Genomic DNA, 21,408 nt, shown 5'->3' with positions numbered 1-21,408 from the left:
AGACGATGTTAATAATCTTGAAAGTAAAATATTGCAGGTAACACTTAACTTTACACTGTCCTTATTAATTGCATTTGTAAAAGTAAAGTGTTATCCATATTCACTACATTCATTACGTAGAATCAAAATATAAGTGACATAAGTGAATTGTCAGAGGGAATTTTTCTAAAATTGAAGGGCATATAGAGCAGTTGTTCTATCATGTAGGCCTAGAGTACGAAACAAACCAAACACTAGATTAGTTAAGAAACTTTGACATTGCCTTGATCCTTCATGAGATCTTGCCAGGCAAATTCTTCATCACTAGACTGTAACCAAGCCAACCCCAAGGTTACCAGGTTACCAGGAGAAACTCCCCTTTTCAAACAAGACTGAGGACACTGTACAGTGTTGTCTCTCTGAGTGCTAAATCACATGAGGACAGAAATCATTAATTCTACCCCCCATTTGTTTGATGAAGCGTCTGACTTCTGCCTCCCACTCAGGGATTTCCCATTTCAATTTCCTGTGAGGTAATGCAGACAGAGTTGGCTCTCCAACAAGTGCTTGCCATTTATCACCAGAGAAAAGCTTTGCCGCATTACCTCGACAGACAGACAGGCTCAATGCACTCAAGAGAGCTTTGAGTCCCAAGGCCTTTCCTCTCAAAGGAGAATTCTTCAAGGAGAACAGAGCCATGTTAAGAATATCCCAGGAAGAATCTCCATGCTCAGGGCTCTGTTCACTTTACTGGGCTACTATGTATATTCTTCTCTTACCCTTCAAAGGATGGTATTATTAACTAATATATTACACAACTTTTTGAGTTCCCTCTTGGCTTTTCTCTATCTTCGACATGCTCGTGTACCACTCAATGCACTAACTTTCTATGTTCTGAACTTGCTTCGCTTCCCACTTCTGTTTTCAGGAGCTTTTGAATGTGACACAAGGTTAAATTACTTTGGCCAAGCAGTACTGATGAACGGAAGTGTAGAGAAAATGAAGATAGACACGTGTCTATGTGTGACATAACTCTCTGCTGTGTCTTGGTGAGAGCTGTGACCTTCAGACACTTCCTCACACCTGTGGGTGGACTAAACAACCACAATGTTCCATATCAGCAGCCTCTATACAGACAGAGAGGGAGGGAGGGAGGGAGGGGAGGGAGGGAGGGAGGGAGGAGAGAGAGAGAGAGAGAGAGAGAGAGAGAGAGAGGGAGAGAGAGACAGGGAGAGAGAGAGAGAAGAAAGAGATGCCCGAAAGAGATGATACATAGAGAACGCACACACATGCATGCACACACTACAACAGACACAAACATGAAGGTCCACATTGTTTGTGTGTGTACAGAAAGCTGGAGGCTAATCAAACCTAGTGTAAGTTCAAAGCTGTCTGTGTCTAATTACCCAGGGGAGTGGTCCTACAGGGTACTTTATCTGTTGCTGGTTTTAGGATCATCTTGATGTCATCTAAATACAGGACTGGAGATCATCATGGCCTAAGGAGGGTCTAATAGTATCCACCTTTACATGATTAGAAAAGACACATGGACAAGTATTACAAGAACCCACCAGATAAGTAGGGCTGTGTTTGAAATCAAAGGAATCTCATATATTTTTCTCATACATAGACCTATTATTTCCGGTACATGCCATTACCCTCACATTTTCAGTGTTCAGAAATAAAATGCCCTTAGTGTGAAGGTCAGAGGTGTTAGGAAAGTAGAGACCTAGAGACCTATAAGGACTGAGGTCACTACTTTAATCTGTGTGGGAAGGTCTGGGAATGTGTCTGAGAACAAACCATGGCTGGGTTTCTGTTTAAGCACCTTGTGAAATCTGATGATGTAAAATACATTTGATTGATTGATTGATTGATTGGTATTTAGTGATTTCAGCACACACAGACACACAGGTACAGATACAGACAAAGACACAGACAGACACATGGACACGCATATGTGCTTATGTGCGGGCGTGCATGTGTGTGTATTGAGAGGCTGTGTTGTATTACTACCCATCTGATTCCAAACAACGATATTAACTGCAGATATGGAAAAAGAACCACAAATATGGAATAACACCCAATTAAATTCATTTGAAATAGCGTCCAGAACAAGATGATGACCTGACATAATTCACACCACGCATATTCCACAGTGACAGATTCTCCAACCACACCCAGAATGAAATGTGCTCTGATAAATATGAGTGTGCAGTCTGCCTAGCTCCACAAGGTTAGCTGAAAGAAACAGCTACACTTGCTCTAATGCATAATTCAAAGGTTTCTCTCTCTGCACTGCTAAAAGAGGGCAATGTCAAAGCTTTGCAGATGGAACACTGCATACAAAGGTGCTTTTAGTACCAAGCCCACAGAGGGGTAATCTGTCTCTGGCTGATACCACTTAGAAGGCATGGTACAGGTCTCCGGTGGATGATATTGGGTGCAGGGACGCTGAAAGAGCCCACAGGGCATGAGGCAATGGTCCAGGTGGGACACTGCGGCTATTCTTACCACCAGGAAAAACACTTGATCTGGACAGTTCCCATGAAAACGAGATATTTACACTTACTCAGCAGTCTGCTCCAGCTTGAGTATTGTCAAAAGGCGAGTGAGTAAGGGAAGAGCAGTCGTGTAGGAGTTGTTGATAAGGTTAGATTGAGCTCAAGCCATAACATACAAGCACCTCAATATAACTACTTATGAAAACAGATCAAATATGTGTGATAATGATCAAATAAATCAAGTAAATCAAGTCCACTGAGCGATTCTAACTCAGAAAGCGTATGAGAAATTCATTACCGAAAGAAGTTCATCTGTTAATAAAACAAGTCAACTTACCTTTTGGAGTAGTTGTTTGCTCTTCTTCTTCTAACAGTGATGCGTGGAATTGGAGTTGTGAATAACAGAGTGTGTTCCTGGCCTCTGTAGACAGGTGTTTGCCGGGTTTAAAACGGAACACGTCTACGTGAGGGATCCTTGGAGATAGTAAACAGTAACTAAATCAGGTGAGTTGGAGGGAACACACACACACACACACACACACACACACACACATCAAACAGACCACATTAGAGAAGCAACAAACTTACCACCATTTAAACCCCACTACACGAATACAACTGGTTTCATTTTGTTATAATTTTTCTGAAGGGCAAGACCAACCTTATTACATTGAGGGTACACAGTGCAATATCTACTGTACTTACCAATAATAATTTCCCTGTGAGCATAAAAATCTGTCATGTCATTTCTAGGAACTGTCAGATCCTTCCGCTTGGTAGAATGATAGCACTCTCCCACTTTCTCTCTCTTTGTCTCTCTCGCTCCTCACTTATGCTACTAAAGAAACATTCTTGAGTTTAACAGAGCCCCCTGGGTCTGTTGACAACTAACAGTCATTGCTAAAATAATTCCACTCGCTCCCTACAATACACCTGAGAGTTGGCACAAAAATGTAATATAGATTAAAGGACTTGTACAAACTAGCTGGAGCCTCAGCACACTACTTACTTGAATGCATATTCATGGCGCCCCACAGTCATAACATTGGCTTTTGTATTCCCATGACAGGAAGTCAACAGTACAGGCTGGACTAGACCATGGTCACAGTACTGCACATTTTAGAGAAACCTACCAACCTGTAATTGCTGAGACCCTCATAGACAAACCAAACACAGGCAGTTAAACAATAACTCTAACGCAGTGGGCGTTAGAGCTAGATCCACAAAAACATATGCGCAGCATAAACCAGTTCTTTATGGTATGGTGGGGAAAGTGCAATAATTACAAAGTGACAATAACGAAAGCAATGTGAGCTTTATGGCAGAGGCATATCCTTTCATTGATTGGAGCATAATAGGCATCATAGCTTGTTACATCAAGGTCAGGTTTGTGTATGAAAACGATAAATTAGCATAAGATGTGCTCATAGGAATGGATGAGCTGTGTCAGTGACTTTATTTCCTCTGATCCTTCCCTTATCTCATCTCATACATTAATCATACATTTCATATCGTAGAATTAAACTATGTGAAATATTATGCAGACATGACATATAAATATGAACATTTGCTGGGAGAAATGGCTTGCCTGGAGCAAATAAAGTGGTATGATTTGTAATAAAGAGGTATGTTTTATTTAGGTCACAATTGCATTATAATTCATAATCATTTATGATTCAAAGGTACAATAAGTACTTGCATATTAAACAAAAGCATGTATGATTTCTTATTATAATACTTGTTAAGATCATTTAAAAGTAGAAAAAAATGAAAAAATACATAGACTTATCAAAAGGTCAACAATGAGGGAAATGTGGAATAAGATACATATAAACTCAGCAAAAAAAGAAACGTCCCTTTTTCAGGACCCTGTCTTTCAAAGATAATTCGTAAAAATACAAATAACTTCACAGATCTTCATTGTAAAGGGTTTAAACACGGTTTCCCATGCTTGTTCAATGAACCATAAACAATTAATGAACATGCACCTGTGGAACGCTCGTTAAGACACGTGGTGTCTGGTAAGGCAGGTGTCTGGTAAGGCAGGTCCTCACCAGACACCACCAGCAACAACGTCGCCTATGGGCACAAACCCACCGTCGCTGGACCAGACAGGACTGGCAAAAAGTGCTGTTCACTGATGAGTCGCGGTTTTGTCTCACCAGGGGTGATGGTCAATTAAGGTCACAGTTATGAAAACTTAAGACACTAAAGAGGCCTTTCTACTGACTCTGAAAAACACCAAAAGAAAGATGTCCAGGGTCCCTGCTCATCTGCGTGAACGTGCCTTAGGCATGCTGCAAGGAGGCATGAGGACTGCAGATGTGGCCAGGGCAATAAATTGCAATGTCCATATTGTGAAACGCCTAAGACAGCGCTACAGGGAGACAGGACGGACAGCTGATCGTCCTCGTAGTGGCAGACCACGTGTAACAACACCTGCACAGGATCGGTACATCCGAACATCACACCTGCGGGACAGGTACAGGATGGCAACAACAACTGCCTGAGTTACACCAGGAACGCACAATCCATCCATCAGTGCTCAGACTGTCCGCAATAGGCTGAGAGAGGCTGGACTGAGGGCTTGTAGGCCTGTTGTAAGGCAGGTCCTCACCAGACACCACCGGCAACAACGTCGCCTATGGGCACAAACCCAACGTCACTGGACCAGACAGGACTGGCAAAGTGCTGTTCACTGATGAGTTTTGTCTCACCAGGGGTCGTGGTCAGATTCGCGTTTATCGTCGACGGAATGAGCGTTACACCGAGGCCTGTACTTGGAATCAATTTGGAGGTGGAGGGTCCGTCATGGTCTGGGGCGGTGCATCATCAGACTGAGCTTGTTGTCATTGCAGGCAATCTCAACGCTGTGCGTTACAGGGAAGAAATCCTCCTCCCTCATGTGGTACTCTTCCTGCAGGCTCATCCTGACATGACCCTCCAGCATGACAATGCCACCAGCCATACTGCTCGTTCTGTGCGTGATTTCCTGCAAGACAGGAATGTCAGTGTTCTGCCATGGCCAGCGAAGAGCCCGGATCTCAATCCCATTTAGCAGGGCTAGGGCCATTCCCCCCAGAAATGTCCGGGAACTTGCAGGTGCCTTGGTGGAAGAGTGGGGTAACATCTCACAGCAGGAACGGGCAAATCTGGTGCAGTCCATGAGGTGGAGATGCACTGCAGTACTTAATGCAGCTGGTGGCCACACCAGATACGGACTGTTACTTTTGATTTTGACCCCCCCTTTGTTCAGGGACACATTATTCAATTTCTGTTAGTCACATGTCTGTGGAACTTGTTCAGTTTATGTCTCAGTTGTTGAATCTTGTTATGTTCATACAAATACTTACACATGTTAAGTTTGCTGAAAATAAACGCAGTTGACAGTGAGAGGACGTTTCTTTTTTTGCTGAGTTTATACATTGTTACATAAATATAATACATATAATAATGTTCAAATAATCCCTTTATTTTAACACCTGAGAATAAATATACAATCTGGATCATCAGATATTCACAATCAGACTAAAGTTTCAATCCCTTTTCACTGGAGGATATTATTTGGACAATAAAACATTTAACGTTAACATTGAACATTTTTTAATTGAATTAAATCTAAACTAATATGATTCCAAAAATAAATTCAGAATGGCTATTGGTTACAATGTTGTGGAATTAGCTTTTAGCTAAAGGTTGGATGGAACCATGACAAAGTAAGAGTTGCACCGGCATTAAAATGTCCTGCTGATATGCTCAAGGCATCATTTATAAAAAAGGCAAAAGTAGCAAATATGGCTTTGTCCTCTGAATCTATCTAAGGTACCAATGTTCATCCACCCTGCCAAACCCTGTCAAACAAATAAATACACACGAGAATAACCTCACATGTGTACAGTAAGGTGAGATACTAAACTTCCTTATAACATCACAGTCACTTACATTATTCATTTTGGGATAAGTATCTTATCATGTTAAAAGAATCATACAAATTATTATAGTTTTTCTTATTATTTGTCATTCATTTTCTTATAAAAAAATCTAATGAAGGGCATTGGTTGCAAAAAGTGTATAAGATAAAGAAAACACACATTCAAACAGAAAGTACCCTGGTATTGTCAAAACACTTACATCATACAGAAAAATGATGGACTGACTGTTGAAAGGCAATAAGATAAAGGCTGAGAAAAAAAGCTAAGTTGTTTGAGTGGAGGTACAGTAAGCAGTTCTTAGAGGCAGCATTTGGACACCTAGACCTTTAAGGCATCAACCAATCTCTATGGAGCAGTGGTGTTGTTGTAGGCCTGAGGTAAACTCTGCTTGATTCATGTAGTTATCGCCATGGGAATACGGCCTCTCTCTCAAAACTAAGGAGTAACGGCTATTCCCTGTCACAACACCTGAGAAACCCAGAACAAACAAAGCAAAAGGTGAGTCTTTCTGATGCTTTGAAGCACATCTCTCTGGATCTATTAGCCTGCAAGCCTCTCCTCCCTCTCCTCCTCTAGCTGTGTCTCTGCTCTGGCCTTAAAGCCCCCAGGGGCACTCCACTGTCTATTCCCCTGACACACTCCCTCTGGGTGGGTGACACCTTGTACTTCCACTTGATAAGTATGAGACGTTAAGGTTCTGCATCACTACTTTCATGTCATTCACTTTTCTCTCTCAGCAAAAATATTCAAGTATGCCCCACCAAGGCAGGGGTTGACAGTCTCTCTCTCTCTCTCTCTCTCTCTCTCTCTCTCTCTCTCAATTTCCCTGCTACTGAATTCTTGAACTCCTCAACTTTACAGGGATGGCTATCTCTTTAAAGCACTCATTCCCATTCCTCTCTGCATATGGCCCATCTCAGGGTTGTTCCTCTGTGGTAGTAACACCTGGCTGGGTCTGCCTCTGCAGCAGCTGCCTGTGCTAGCCTCGACAGCACCAGCACTCCCCCTGGCTGTCCCAGATCGACCTTTACAGCACGCTGCGTTACGGTTCACTACACCGTCTCTGTACCAGAGCTGTGCACGGCTGTCTCTCCCATCTGCCTTAGAGAGCAAAAGCACCTGACTAATGTACCAGCCCACTGCTCACCGCTGGCGACTGTGTAGACCAGGTAATTAGACCGGCCTAAACAGCCTTCACACTAAGACCCAGGTAGGAACATACAGTAACACGTACTACACTGGTTGATAAACACTCAGAACACTGAACAAGGTTGGATAGTGACACCACGCGACATAAGAAAAACCGGGCTGAAGGATGCCGGGACCGTAACACAGTTATGAGTGTAAAAGAGGAAGTGCATACAAAGTGCCCACGTCCGTACACACAAACGTGAAGCAAAACAGACAGTCTACCTTCTGCCTCAGAAGACATAGAAGAGCCAGGCTGCAACACTGCCACAATATGAGAGAAACAACAATGCAAGAAACACAAGCAACAACTCTGGACTGAATATGTTAAATATTTCTAAGGCACATTTTTATGTTCTAGTTAATGCAATGTAAATAGATGTCCATGGTGTTTGTTGCAGAGAAAGAAAACACAATCCTTAAATTATCTTACAATACAAAAATAAATGTTGAGTATATAGTATAATAAATAAGTCATTTACCATGTTATGTACAGTACTTACACCTGTTCTATTGACATATTTACACATTGGAGGGAATAGAGGTCATTTGGAGGATGGAATCCTCATTACTGTAGCACCACTGAGAGGCTGGACGTCTTGGCTTGAAGAGAGCTGTGAAGCGAGAAAGGGATGCCAAAACCACATACTTTACTATACTATACAAACACATGTTTAGGATGAGGAGGGGAATGGTGGTACATATAATAACAGACTGAAGCTATAAAACACGATCTATTTCTAAAGAATAGTTAGTATTACACACACCTGGTTAAACACTGTAGGTTTAGGCCACTGTAATGAGCAGGTAAGAACCGGTGGACGGAGTGCATTTCCCACAGTAACCCCCACACATTCCTGTTACTCTGCTGCCATCCTGTGGACAAACGAGGAACAATATTTACTCCGCTATAAAGCAGTTGTTTTTTATTTAGCGCTTTGGTGCAAAGTATGTGGTACATTTTCACAACTCTTAGTACAAAAATCTAAACATATCATCAAAAAGGCAGTTGTTTCAAAACTTTAAACACGTCTTGAAATAACTAAGTACAACAGACAAAATCATACAGTCACTTTTTCACCAAACGTAATCAAATCAAATGTTATTTGTCACATGCGCCGAATACAACAGGTGTAGACCTTACTGTGAAATGCTTACTTACAGTGTCAGTGTTTCATCTAGAAATACGTTTCACATTGCAATACATGTTCATATAATGTAATTGCCTTTCACAATGCAATGCTCACATTACTCTGACTGCTCTTAATTGATAATAACTTAGCCATTTGATAGACATGTAAACCAGTTTGTCTACTACAGATTTTGAGAACTACTCAGTTCACAGTGCTTTATTAAAATTGCAATGGCCAATACAGTACCATAATATCGTAATATATGGCATTTACGTAGAAGACGTTTTTAACCAAAGTTACAAAAGTCCACACATTTGGTATGTGACACCCAACTCTGGTGTTGCTAGAGCCATGCTCTTATGAACTAAGCCACGTACAGGACCACTGCACAAGTACAATACAATACTGTAAAATACAATACACAATCACAATACCGGTGGAAGATGTATGATTGACAACCCTATGAGCGTACCACCCTCCTTCAAGCCATGGGTGAGGTATGCAATGGTTTCAATCCAGACCTACAGTATGTCAGGCTTGGATTGGCCAAAAGGTTTTTCACCAGGTGCGTGAACAATGAGGATTTTGATAAGAACCTATGGCCAAATGCTCAAGACAGGCTTGATGCAAACTAGTGCCTGCTAAACATTGTTTCTTTCATTTATTTCATTTGATTATATTGTGAAAGAAGTCTTCAATGATCACAACATTGATCACACAAATTATGGGTAGTGCAAGTGTATTGCCTAATCTACAGCACTGTAGCATACTACATTCAAAGGACAATTTTGAAACATGTATCTCACATTTTTTGTTATTTGATTTTAACTGGTTGCTAAAATAACTAAATTGAGACGATATTATTATGTTGTGTTCTGGTGATTAAACCAATGTATTATATAGTATTTCCCAGTAAACTTATATTTTGGATCAATGAATGCACAATGAAAGGTTTTGAATGTAAGACTGGCTGCGTTACAAGTGTTACCAGTTTGAGTTTTGTACTAACAGTTTTGAAAATTCACCACATACTTGTGAAAATAATACCAAAGCGATAAAACTGTAAACAGGATACCACATGGTTTAGTGACAGTAACACAAATCACAATGTATCCCCTCATATATCATGCACACTCAGTTGAATGTGATTTCAGGGTCTGGTCTTTTTTTAGGTTCTCTGTAACTACATTGTAAAGGTATTACACACAAATGTAAAATGTTGTAAATGAGAACTTGTTCTCAACTGGCCTACCTGGTTAAATAAAGGTGAAAAAAAATATTATTATTATTATTTTTTTTAAATGGGGCCTCTTTAATGAATTACATAGAAAAACCACAGTAATAAAATAGCATTAGCATAAGCACAGACGCAGAACACTCAGCTTAGAAAGGTTTAGAAATACACAGGTAAAACATTTCCCCAGAAATCTATCCCACGGAATGAATAGGAGCGGCATTTCCTCTGAAGTTTGGCAACTCTCATCTTGAGTGCCCTCCAGCACACTTGACTTAAAACAACCAGTGTTCAGCTAACCTTGAGTGTCCAAAGCTCCACTGGCTTTGAGACAGATTCAACCTTTTTCTCCCTGCCAAAAACAGTCTTCAGCCTGATCTCCATTACAAAACCAGGAGGGCCCACTTCACTCGCCAGCTACCCAATAAGGCTCCTCTCTCACCAGTCACATAACAGCACATTTCCATACATGATTTACCACAGTGGTTTACCCAAAAGACTCAGACTTTTCTCTTTCCATCTAAGCAGGCCAGCCCCTTTGTCTCATTCGGCCATGGTTCCAGCGGACCTGCACTCACTTGGGGCCAAAGCCAGGCCTCTGGTACTTTTCATTTTTCATTTAAATAACAGTGGCTAACTGTGAACTTCAACACCTTCTCACCAAGCAACTGTTTTGATTATGCAGAGGTTGTTGACTCTGCTATTCACAAGTCCTCACTCTTAGAATTAGCTATGGAAAATCGTCCCGATGCTGAATCTAGTTGATGATCCCTGCACTAGTGTTACAGTCGAAAAACAGCATTAAGGCACCAGGGGAGTCTGGGATACAGAGTCCACTTGGGCTAATGCCCAGAGCAGAGGCACCTCTGAAGCCAAGAGGAAAGGAGGGAGGGAGGGAGGGAAGGATGGAGAGAGGTAGGGTGGGAGGGAGAGAAGAAAGGAGGGAAGGAGGGAAAGTGGAGAATGACGTTGTCTGAAACCAGGAATGTGAATATAAGACACTAATCTAAATCACTCCGTCCATGAGGCTATGTGAATGTGCATCATATTGTTACCTGGGATTTGTGTATATCAGCAACTGCGTAGTTTCCTTGGGAGATCCACTTGGTTTCCTCAGCTAGCTGGAAGCCTGTCCCTGAGAGGTTGATGCTGAATCGACCCTGAGGAAACATAGAAGTAGGGAGGAGGGAGGGAAGAAGAGAAAGAGAAAATGAGAGAGAGAGAGGGAGAGAGAGAGTGGGAGATATCAGCACCCCCCACCACACCAACCGCAGAAAGCAGTAGAGGGCAGTTCACTAACATGCAGCAGCTGCATTTAGGTTTCATCAAAGCCCAGCTGATATAAGCCAGACAAAACCCAGTGACAAATACCAGACGTTTTACGGTACCAACAGCTATAAACAGAGGGGGGTAGATCATTCAGCCAGAGGTAAGCATCTACAGTTGAGTGTCTCTTGAAACTCTCATATGGAAGCATAAATATTTGTCAAGTTTACAGAGCATGGTGTAGTGCAGCGTTTCCCAAACTCCATCCTCTGGACCGCAAGGGGTGCACATTTAGTTTTTTGCCCTAACACTACACAACTTATTCAAATTATCAAAGATTGGTGATAGTTGGTTATTTGAATCAGCTGTGTAGTGCTAGGGCAAAAACCACAACGTTCCCACAGGGGGGGCCCAAGGACCGAGTTTGGGAAACCCTGGTGTAGTGTATGGCTAATTTAAATGTGTGGATAAGTGGTGTGTTGTGTTGATGGAAATGAAAAACATGTTCACTAACTCTTGGCAAACAATAGAATGTTTCTTTATTAACTTATCAAAGCCACCATGTTTTGGCAAATAGCTTTCATTGGGGTCTTTTTGGGTCATTGGAAACATCTCCTGAAATGACTCCGAAGAGGGGAGGAAAAGTAAGCGGAAAGCAGGTGAACCGGTGTCTTTGAAGGATGTAGGACTGCAGTCTGCGACACTCTGGAGACAAATCATACAGTGCAATCAGAAAGTATTCATACCCCTTGACTTATTACATATTTTGTTGTGTTACAGCCTGAATTCAAAATTCATTAAATATGTTTTTTTCTCTATCATCTACACACTATACCCCATAATGACAAAGTGAATTTAAAAAAATTCGGAGATTTTTGCAAATTTATTGAGAAGTCAATAGAGAATTATCTCATTTACATTAGTATTCACACACCTGAGTCAATACATGTTAGAATCACCTTTGGCAGGGTTTACAGCTGTGAGTCTTTCTGGGTAACTCTCTACGAGATTTGCACACCTAAGTCAAAACCGTAACTAGACCACTCAGCAACATTCAATGTCGTCTTGGTAAGTAACTCCAGTGTATATTTGGCCTTGTGTTTTAGGTTATTGTCCTGCTGAAAGATGAATTAGTCTCCCAGCGTCTGTTGGAAAGCAGACTGAACCAGGTTTTCCTCTAGGATTTTTCCTGTGCTTAGCTGTATACAATTTGTTTTTATCCTAAAAAAACTCCATAGTCCTTGCCGATGACAAGCATACCCATAACATGACGCAGCCACCACCATGCTTGAAAATATGAAGACTGGTACTCTGGTGATGTGTTGTATTTGCCCCAAACATAACGGTTTGTATTCAGGACATAAACATAATTTCTTTGCCACATATTTGTAGTTTTACTTTAGTGCCTTATTGCAAACACTGTCAATTAGGTTAGTATTGTGGAATAACAATGTTGTTGATCCATCCTCAGTTTTCTCCTATCACAGCCATTAACCTCTGTAAATGTTTTAAAGTCACCATTGGCCTCATGGTGAATTCCCTGAGCGGTTTCCTTCCTGTCCGGCAACTGAGTTAGGAAGGACGCCTGTATCTTTGTAGTGACTGGGTGTATTGATACACCATCCAAATTGTAATGCATAAATTCACCATGCTCAAAGGGATGTTCAATGTCTAGTTATTTTCTTTTTTACCCATCTACTAATAGGTGCCCTTCTTTGCGAGGCATTGGAAAACCTCCCGGGTCTTTGTGGTTAAATCTGTGTTTGAAATTCAATGCTCGACTGAGGGACCTTACAGATAATTGTATGTGTGGGGTACAGATATGAGGTAGTCATTCAAAAATGATGTTAAACACTATTATTGCACAGAGTGAGTCCATGCAACTTGTGACTTGTTAAGACATTTTTTAAACCTGAACTTATTTAGACTTGCCATAACATAGGAGTTGAATACTTATTGACTCAAGACATTTCAGCTTATAATTTTTTATTAATGAACAAAAATGTCTCAAAACATAATTGCACTTTGACATTATGGGGTATTGTGTGTAGGCCAGTGACACAAAATCTCAATTGAATCCATTTTATATTCAGGCTGCAACCAAACAAAATGTGAAAAAAGTCCAGGGGTGAGAATACTTTCTGAAGACACTGTACGTGCTGCACATTGGGAGCTGGATGGGACTGTGGGAAAGGTGACATATACACATACACATACAGTAGAACCCCTTCTTCATGCACTGGCTGGAGCTTGTGCTCACACACACGTGTACACATAGATACATACACGCATGATAGCACACACATACACAGACACGCTCCACAGCCTTGTACCGGTGCACTCCCTCACACCACAGGAGGTTGGTGGCACATTAATTGGGGAGGACAGGCTCGTGGTAATGGCTGGAGTGGAATAGTTGGAATGGTATCAAATACATCATATACATGGTCTACATGCGCTTGGTGCCATTCCATTTGCTCCTGTACCTCACACACTCCCCTGTCTCTGATATGAGCTCCTGTACCTCACACACTCCCCTGTCTCTGATATGAGCTCCTGTACCTCACACACTCCCCTGTCTCTGATATGAGCTCCTGTACCTCACACACTCCCCTGTCTCTGATATGAGCTCCTGTACCTCACACACTTCCCTGTCTCTAATATGAGCTCCTGTACCTCACACACTCCCCTATCTCTGATATGAGCTCCTGTACCTCACACACTCCCCTGTCTCTGATATGAGCTCCTGTACCTCACACACTCCCCTGTCTCTGATATGAGCTCCTGTACCTCACACACTCCCCTGTCTCTGATATGAGCTCCTGTACCTCACACACTCCCCTGTCTCTGATATGAGCTCCTGTACCTCACACACTCCCCTGTCTCTGATATGAGCTCCTGTACCTCACACACTCCCCTGTCTCTGATATGAGCTCCTGTACCTCACACACTCCCCTGTCTCTGATATGAGCTCCTGTACCTCACACACTCCCCTGTCTCTGATATGAGCTCCTGTACCTCACACACTCCCCTGTCTCTGATATCAGGGCAGACCCCAGATGAGGGAGACGTTGCACAACACCAGAGAGACATGGGGCTAATACAGTCTCACATACAGCATCTGTGGTGAGGGGAGAGAGTGTAGAGGGATAGCACATGGTGTGTCGGTTTGCCAGCTGTAGACTGGGTGTATTTGGTGTGTGTTTGCCAGGGCTTGGTGTGTGTGTGTGTGTGTGTGTGTGTGTGTGTGTGTGTGTGTGTGTGTGTGTGTGTGTGTGTGTGTGTGTGTGTGTGTGTGTGTGTGTGTGTGTCAGCCGTCTCCTCTCACAGACTAACAGGATCTGATCTGCAGACACTGGCACAGGCAGGGAGTGTTTCCAAATCTCCCCTCAGACAGACGGGCCTCTCTGTCCTCAGGCCATGTGTGTCTGCTCTGCTCTGTCCCCACTCACAGAACACACCCCTGCTCTCTCTGTTCACAGTATCACCACACTCAGCATCTGACTAACCTCTTGAGCATTAGGCTCTGCTAGAACTAAGCACACATTGAACTCAACAGCACAATTATACGGTCAGACACACTACCAAAGACACAGCTGGTAAACAAGATGAACCAAGACTAGTTAAGTCCATACAAGTCCTTAGTCCTAACCTCAGAACTCACACCCTAGTGAAGACTTGAGTCAAACCTTTTTATTCTCCACTAGTTCTCTCTCAGTGGCTCCCTGGCCATGCAGTTCTTACCTGTGGACACCGGGCAGCGCTGTAGCAGTCTCCAGCTGTGGCAAAGGGAACTCGGTGGCCGTCGCGTGTGAAAGCAAACTGCCAGTCTATGGCTGAACGACAAGAGAGAGAAACAATGGCAGGACATATTAGTAAACATGACAGAAGCTTGGTGAAAAATGAATCGGGAACATAGCTCGGTCTGTTTGACTGGTCAGCATTGCTACGACAGCTCACATAACATCAAAAGAACAGCCTGCATCTTCCAAAATGAGTACACTTTCATATAACCTGAATCCAGTCTTGCTTTTAGGGGTCACCATAATGGCAATATCAGTATAATTCCATCTACTTAGTGCAATTTAAACAAATCCCCTAAGGCCCTTTAATTGTGTGCTCCTAAAAGACATCTTGATCACATTAACCCCACTCTGCTTGGACTTAATGAAATGTCTATGTGAGGATAGAGAGGAGTGGGGAGGAGGCTCTGACTTCCAAGCATGTTGGGGGAGTCAAGCATGGTACTCTGACACTAGCTGGTTAGCATTGACATTCAGGTTAGTGTTATGAAATCTGATGTAGTGTGAGTGTGTGTGTGTGTGTGTGTGTGTGTGTGTGTGTTTCTATAGGCTAGTCTATGTGGCCTTGCTGAATGTGTCCTGCAGCTGGTTCTGGCCCACTCACTGATGATGTGCATCTTGCTGAGGTCCAGTCGTACTCTGGTGAAGGTGGAGAGGCCAGCAGCGGTGTAGTCTCTCCTACACTCACAGTCCTCTCTCCTGGTCCCGTTAGAAGGGCACTGTGTGGGGTCTATCAGTCTGAAGAGAAAAAGAGCAACCAAGTTCATATAAAATGTGTCCTCCACACTTTTGACAGTGTTACATGATGATAAATGAAGTAATCCACAGCCCCATAGGTTGCTTTACCTGAAGCCAAAGACTTCAGAGTAGTTCTCTCCCTCTCCGGTCGTCAAGGTGATGTACTCCCGCGGCCTGTCAGTCTGCATTCCTGCACAGTAGACCTGAGGAAAAAGAGGAGGTGGAGAAGGAGGAAGGAGTGAGGAACGAGCCCAGAAATTAAAATCAAAACCTCTTCAGGACGACACACACTATTTCTAAACCTGACCTGGGTTGGCCTGGTTCTCAAATGGACAGCCAGAAAGCCAGACAGCCAGACAACCAGACAGCCAGCCAGACAGCCAACCAGACAGACAGTCTAAAGAACTTCCCTTCAGTTTCAATCATTTTCTAATGTATTGCAGCTGTCAGTGAGACTACACAAGACAGTTAAGCCAAGTATGATCACTGGCCAACAGGGTTTTTGTTGACTGACATTGGCATAGATACTCTCTCTATTCATTTACCATTTCCATTTGCAAAATAAGTCAGTAATCACTATATAAAATGTTATAAAACGGTGCACAGTGCACTTAATAAGAAAGATGATATCATAGTCTTACTTTGAGTGCTTTTCCTTGTACGTTGAGAAACTGTTCACCATCAGGCTGGACGCCAGACAGACTCTGGACGTCACTGCAGCTAGTGGGCAGATGGCCTAAGAGAGAGAACAAAGGACATATTTAGGAGAGGTATAGCTATGGTATAGAGGTTTATCACACATATACAGTATAACAGGAGTTATGGAGTCTGTGGAGGCTGAGGCTACTGTATGTCTACTCACAGGCAGGGCTGCTGCAGACCTTGCTGGCTTCTGGTTTAGTGTCTGAGGGACAACTGTCACTGCCTTGTCGCTCAGTAGACGCACACTGCACTGTCCTCTCCATCACCCCACCTCCACAGCTTACTGAACACTGAGGGGGAGAGAAGAGCAGGTGTAAGGGAGCCTGCCAGGATGAAAAAAGCACTAAACATACTGTAACACTGATAATACATAGAGACAGGAAGCCACTCACAGGTCCCCAGACTCCAACTCTCCACTCGTGTGTTGGAGGACAGGGGCCTTGGCTACACGGCATGTAGCTCTCAGGGGGGGTCCCAGGGCAGTTGGACAAAGACTGATGCCCATACTCATAGTTATCATTCCCAGCATGCACCTCACTGCAGGAGACTAGGCGTCTGTGGTATCCCTGTCCACAGCTGGCCGAGCACTGCCACGGGAGAGAGAAAATGCGATAAGATAACAACACTGCAATCAAGCACGATCAGTTAGGACAGTAATGTTAGATAACATTATTAAAGTGAAACAGGCCCATTCATTGACTCTCACCTCTGTCCAGTCCCCTGTGATCCAGATGAACTCACAGACGTGGGAATTACAGCTCTCAGAGTCATCTGGCCTTCTCTGATCCACACAGAACATCTCATGGACCTCCTCCCCTGTCTGGTCCATACACAGCACCGCTCGACGCCGGTGGCCCGACCCACACGACTTACTACACTGGAATGGAAGCGGGAACATCACAAACAATGAGAAAAACAAAGTTAATGTCGTCAAAAACAACCCCAAGATCCTCCCCATAGCCCTTGTCTGAGTCTTCAGAGTTGAAAAGACTGAAGGGGTGGGGTTAGGGTTTGTTTTCAGCACCAGCAAAAGGTTGGTTCTAAATGTGAAGGTGATTTATGTACAGGTTTATTTTATGTTTGATCTAAGACCCTTACCTACGTCAAATACGGATATCAAAACAGGACATAGGAGGCGGAAAACATTACTGAGCCTGACCACTAATGGTAATACTACAACACTAGGATTTGCACAATTTCAACACGCTCGTTTGACTTTCTGTAAGACTTCTTACAGTATGTGACCTTGTTGATCTGACACAGTCTTGGACAAATATGCTGGATGAAGAGTGAGAATTGACTAAATAACATGATGGCAGTGTGCTATGGACATAACAGCAGTTGGGATGTGTTTATAGTCCGGACTGACTGAAGCTGAGTGAAGTCTCAGGCCGTCACCCTGGTTCTCTACATCCAGATGTATCTAGTAACTCAAGTGTTGTGATGCTGTGGGACTGTGTTATGGTGGTAATCCAAGCTACAAGCTTTTTTGGAAGGGCTTAGAGAGGCCTTGCCTTGCGTCAGAAACACCTCAGCTCTTACGAATGCACTCCAGCTGGTCTTCGTCTACCTTATGGGTCCAACGCTGTCAAACAACTAAAATACCTGGAATTGTTGTTGTGAGCTGAGCAGCCATGGTGTGACTTAGTGGAATGTAGCCTGCCATAGCAGGCTGTTGAGTTTGGGCTAATATAAAAACATTCTAAATGTGGTATTATAAAATTATTACTTGAACAGCTCAAAGTAGCCTATAATTACAAATACCTATATTGGACAGAAGGACAGAGAAACATAGCCTAGCTCATAGAACGATATATTAGAAGTCCTAGTTATTAGAATGAGTGGCATAGCCTATGTTATTACAATATATGGTGAGAAAAATAAAGAACAGATTTCCACTAAACCCTTTCCTCAAGCTCTCGGGTTAACTGGCTATATCGGCTAGTCCAGAAACCAGGCCCTACCCATAGCCCACTTAAGCACTAGGCCTAAAAAGGATAGGATATGGCGGAAATGAACATGTGTCTAGCTGTCAGAGCACATGTTTGAGCTATTGCTTGCTGTAGGCCCCCTACCTATACAATTCTTTTAGATCTGGATTAAGCATATTGAAGTATAACAGTGGCTAAACACACTAGAAAGGCACAAGAAATTCCCGCATCTGGAACTTTAGGTGAGGCAACATGACCTAGTCTCGAAAACCCTACCCTAGGCAACAGTAACTGCTTAGGGTCGAGTTTTCGAGACTGAACTTGACCCGCCAAACGTCCCACAGCAGCAAGAGGTGAACTGCCATAATTACCTCCAGCTGTTTGCAGCGTGAGGGGGTGCCGAGCTCTCTCGACTAATTAGGCTACACTCTCCTCTGAGTGCAGTGATTTCATGCTGCTTGTTGACCTAGATTTAAGGCTTCCTGAACAAAAATACTACCCCCAACCAACATAGCCTGAAAGCAGTGTTTGATAACTTGCCGATCATGGGCCTATCTTACCTAAAGAAAATTAGTTGATAAGATCAGATTGGGTTGAGGTACTATGTTCAATAAAACATTTCTTGAGAAGTTGAAACACAGTGTGCCTCTGAAGCTCGTATCCAGTATGTTTTCAGCTCTATGGGCCTACTGTATTTGTAAAGGAGTTGAATCCTGCAGGGGGAATATGAGAGAAAGGGAGTCATCTGATTTCTATCACAGGCACTGCTCTCACACATATGGATTAACTTTTGTGCCTTTAGTATCAAGCAAACCTTTTGAATTTGAGAACTAAATTCTTATTACAGCAAACAAAAATACTGATATTGAAAGCAAAAACATGAACCCAAAAATATTGAGAGTAAAATTAATAATATTGCAAGGAAAGCTTTTTGAAAAGTAAGACAAAGGAATTGTTAATGAACGCAAAAAAACAATTTTCAGTGAAACGCTTCCCTCTTTGCCTGCAACCTTTTCTATATTTGTTTAAGCTACTCTGCCATTTGCTTTCTCTGCCTTTTTTTGCATTTGAAAAGTTTTGGCATATCATTCCGTGTAGGTGGGTTTAGAGGGAGGCATAGATGATGTGTATCTATTGGTCAACCTGTTTTGGAGTGAAAGTTCAACCTCATTTTTTAAATCCCAGCTAAAGTTAGCAGCTTAAAACAATGGCCAGTACAGCTATGTTAGATAGCTACCTAGCTAGCTGGCAATGCTGAGAGGCAAAAGTGTTTTCTGCTAACTAGCGAGCTAGTGTATGAAAAAGCATGATTGTTTTTTATTTCTTTCCATTTTGGATAAAAAGGGCTCAGTGGCTACTAGCTAGTCACTGGGACTGACTAGCCTAGCTAGAAAGCATTAACTTTACATTAATGAGGACATCAGGAAACACACTTAGGTGTCTTTTGTGTCTTGTAATTTCACATTTAGAAAATATATTGAAACAAATTGCAAGCTAGCTAACTAGCATGATTAAATAATTTATATCACAGCCAGCAAGCAAGATATGATGCACTGAAGTTACTCTAGTGGTATGTGGCTGTTCAAGAACAAGGGCACTACTAGGGGACTCCAGTGCTGTATGGCCTTGGGTTTTCAAGAGCTAGGGCACTACTATCTGCAAGCTTTTAATTAGAGTACACGGTACATGTACTGTAGACAATTTGGTTTAGCATTTGTTTATTTTTTTGCGGCCTGGCTCTCACACTGGCTGTGAGTGTGTGTGTGTGTGTGTGTGTGTGTGTGTGTGTGTGTGTGTGTGTGTGTGTGTGTGTGTGTGTGTGTGTGTGTGTGTGTGTGTGTGTGTGTGTGTGTGTCCATCTGTCTCTCCTGTCTGCCTGCCTGACTGTCTGTCTGTTTAGTAGTTCCAGATGTGGCTGGATAAGAGTGGTGGCGGACAACAGTGGAGGGCATTTTCACTCAGTAGTGAGCAAATGTAGGAGCTAATCCTCATGGAGTTCATCATACCTGCTGATAATAGTTATCCTATATTAGGTAGGTCTGCTACTACTTGGATAGATAGTAGGTAGAGGTTGCAAGCATAGAGGTAGATCACGTAAATAGTATTTTACTCTATGGTTGCAAGTCATTACAAGTCTTTACTTGGCACTGATTCTACTCACAGGCAGTTTCAATTTGGTTTGACCTAAAAGTAATGTTACATCCTGATAAAAACAGAAATACCTTATTTACATAAGTATCAGACCCTTTGCTATGAGACTCGAAATTGAGCTCAGGTGCATCCTGTTTCCATTGATCCTCCTTATACAACTTGAGATGTTTCTACAACTCCACCTGTAGTAAATTAAATTGATTGGACATTATTTGGAAAGGCACACACCTGTCTATAAGGTCTCACAGTTGACAGTACATGTCAGAGCAAAAACCAAGCCATGAGGTAGAAGGAATTGTCCGTAGAGCTCTGAGACAGGATTGTGTCGAGCCACAGATCTGGGGAAGGGTAACAAAACATGTCTGTAGCATTGAAGGTGCCTAAGAACACAGTGGCCTCCATCATTCTTAAATGGAAGAAGTTTGAAACAACCAAGACTCTTCCTAGAGCTGGCTGCCCGGTCAAACTGAGCAATCTGGGGAGTAGGGCCTTGGTCAAGTAGGTGACCGAGTTCCTCTGTGGAGATGGGAGAACAATCCAGAAGGACAAACATCTCTGCAGCACTCCACCAATCAGACCTTTATGTTAGAGTGGCCAGACGGAAGCCCCTCCTCAGTAAAAGGCACATGACAGCCCGCTTGGAGTTTGCCAAAGGGCACCTAAAGGACTCTCAGACCATGAGAAACAAGATTCTCTGGTCCGATTAAACCAAGATTAAACTCTTTGGCCTGAATGCCAAGCGTCATGTCTGGAGGAAACCTGTCACTATCCCTACAGTGAAGCATGGTGGTGGCAGCATCATGCTGTGGGGATGTTTTTCAGAGGCAGGGAACAGACCAAAGTACAG

General features: G+C 42.8%; 2 protein-coding genes across 2 annotated transcripts in view; both read right to left on the bottom strand.

Moving 5' to 3' along the window:
- The window catches only part of LOC106583026 (prickle-like protein 2), a 115,020-nt gene extending 112,080 nt beyond the window's left edge, over window positions 1–2,940 (bottom strand). Inside the window, exon 1 of the mRNA XM_045705234.1 lies at window positions 2,821–2,940. The gene's annotated coding sequence lies outside the window, so the exon portion shown is untranslated. The remainder of the gene's footprint in view (window positions 1–2,820) is intronic.
- A 2,841-nt stretch (window positions 2,941–5,781) lies between these two features.
- LOC106583028 (A disintegrin and metalloproteinase with thrombospondin motifs 9) overlaps window positions 5,782–21,408 on the bottom strand; it is a 71,973-nt gene continuing 56,346 nt past the window's right edge. The window contains exons 31-40 of the mRNA XM_014166769.2: window positions 17,186–17,356; window positions 16,872–17,066; window positions 16,640–16,769; window positions 16,419–16,513; window positions 15,886–15,980; window positions 15,644–15,777; window positions 14,981–15,072; window positions 11,026–11,130; window positions 8,371–8,479; window positions 5,782–8,217 (exon numbers count right to left, since the gene is read on the bottom strand). Coding sequence (XP_014022244.1) covers window positions 8,390–8,479; window positions 11,026–11,130; window positions 14,981–15,072; window positions 15,644–15,777; window positions 15,886–15,980; window positions 16,419–16,513; window positions 16,640–16,769; window positions 16,872–17,066; window positions 17,186–17,356 — 1,107 coding nt within the window. The 3' untranslated portion in view covers window positions 5,782–8,217; window positions 8,371–8,389. The remainder of the gene's footprint in view (window positions 8,218–8,370; window positions 8,480–11,025; window positions 11,131–14,980; window positions 15,073–15,643; window positions 15,778–15,885; window positions 15,981–16,418; window positions 16,514–16,639; window positions 16,770–16,871; window positions 17,067–17,185; window positions 17,357–21,408) is intronic.

Source organism: Salmo salar, chromosome ssa22, assembly GCF_905237065.1.
Source record: "Salmo salar chromosome ssa22, Ssal_v3.1, whole genome shotgun sequence".
Lineage (NCBI taxonomy): Eukaryota > Metazoa > Chordata > Actinopteri > Salmoniformes > Salmonidae > Salmo > Salmo salar.
The sequence above is the reverse complement of the archived record's forward strand: the minus strand, read 5'-3'. Positions and strand labels throughout refer to the sequence as shown.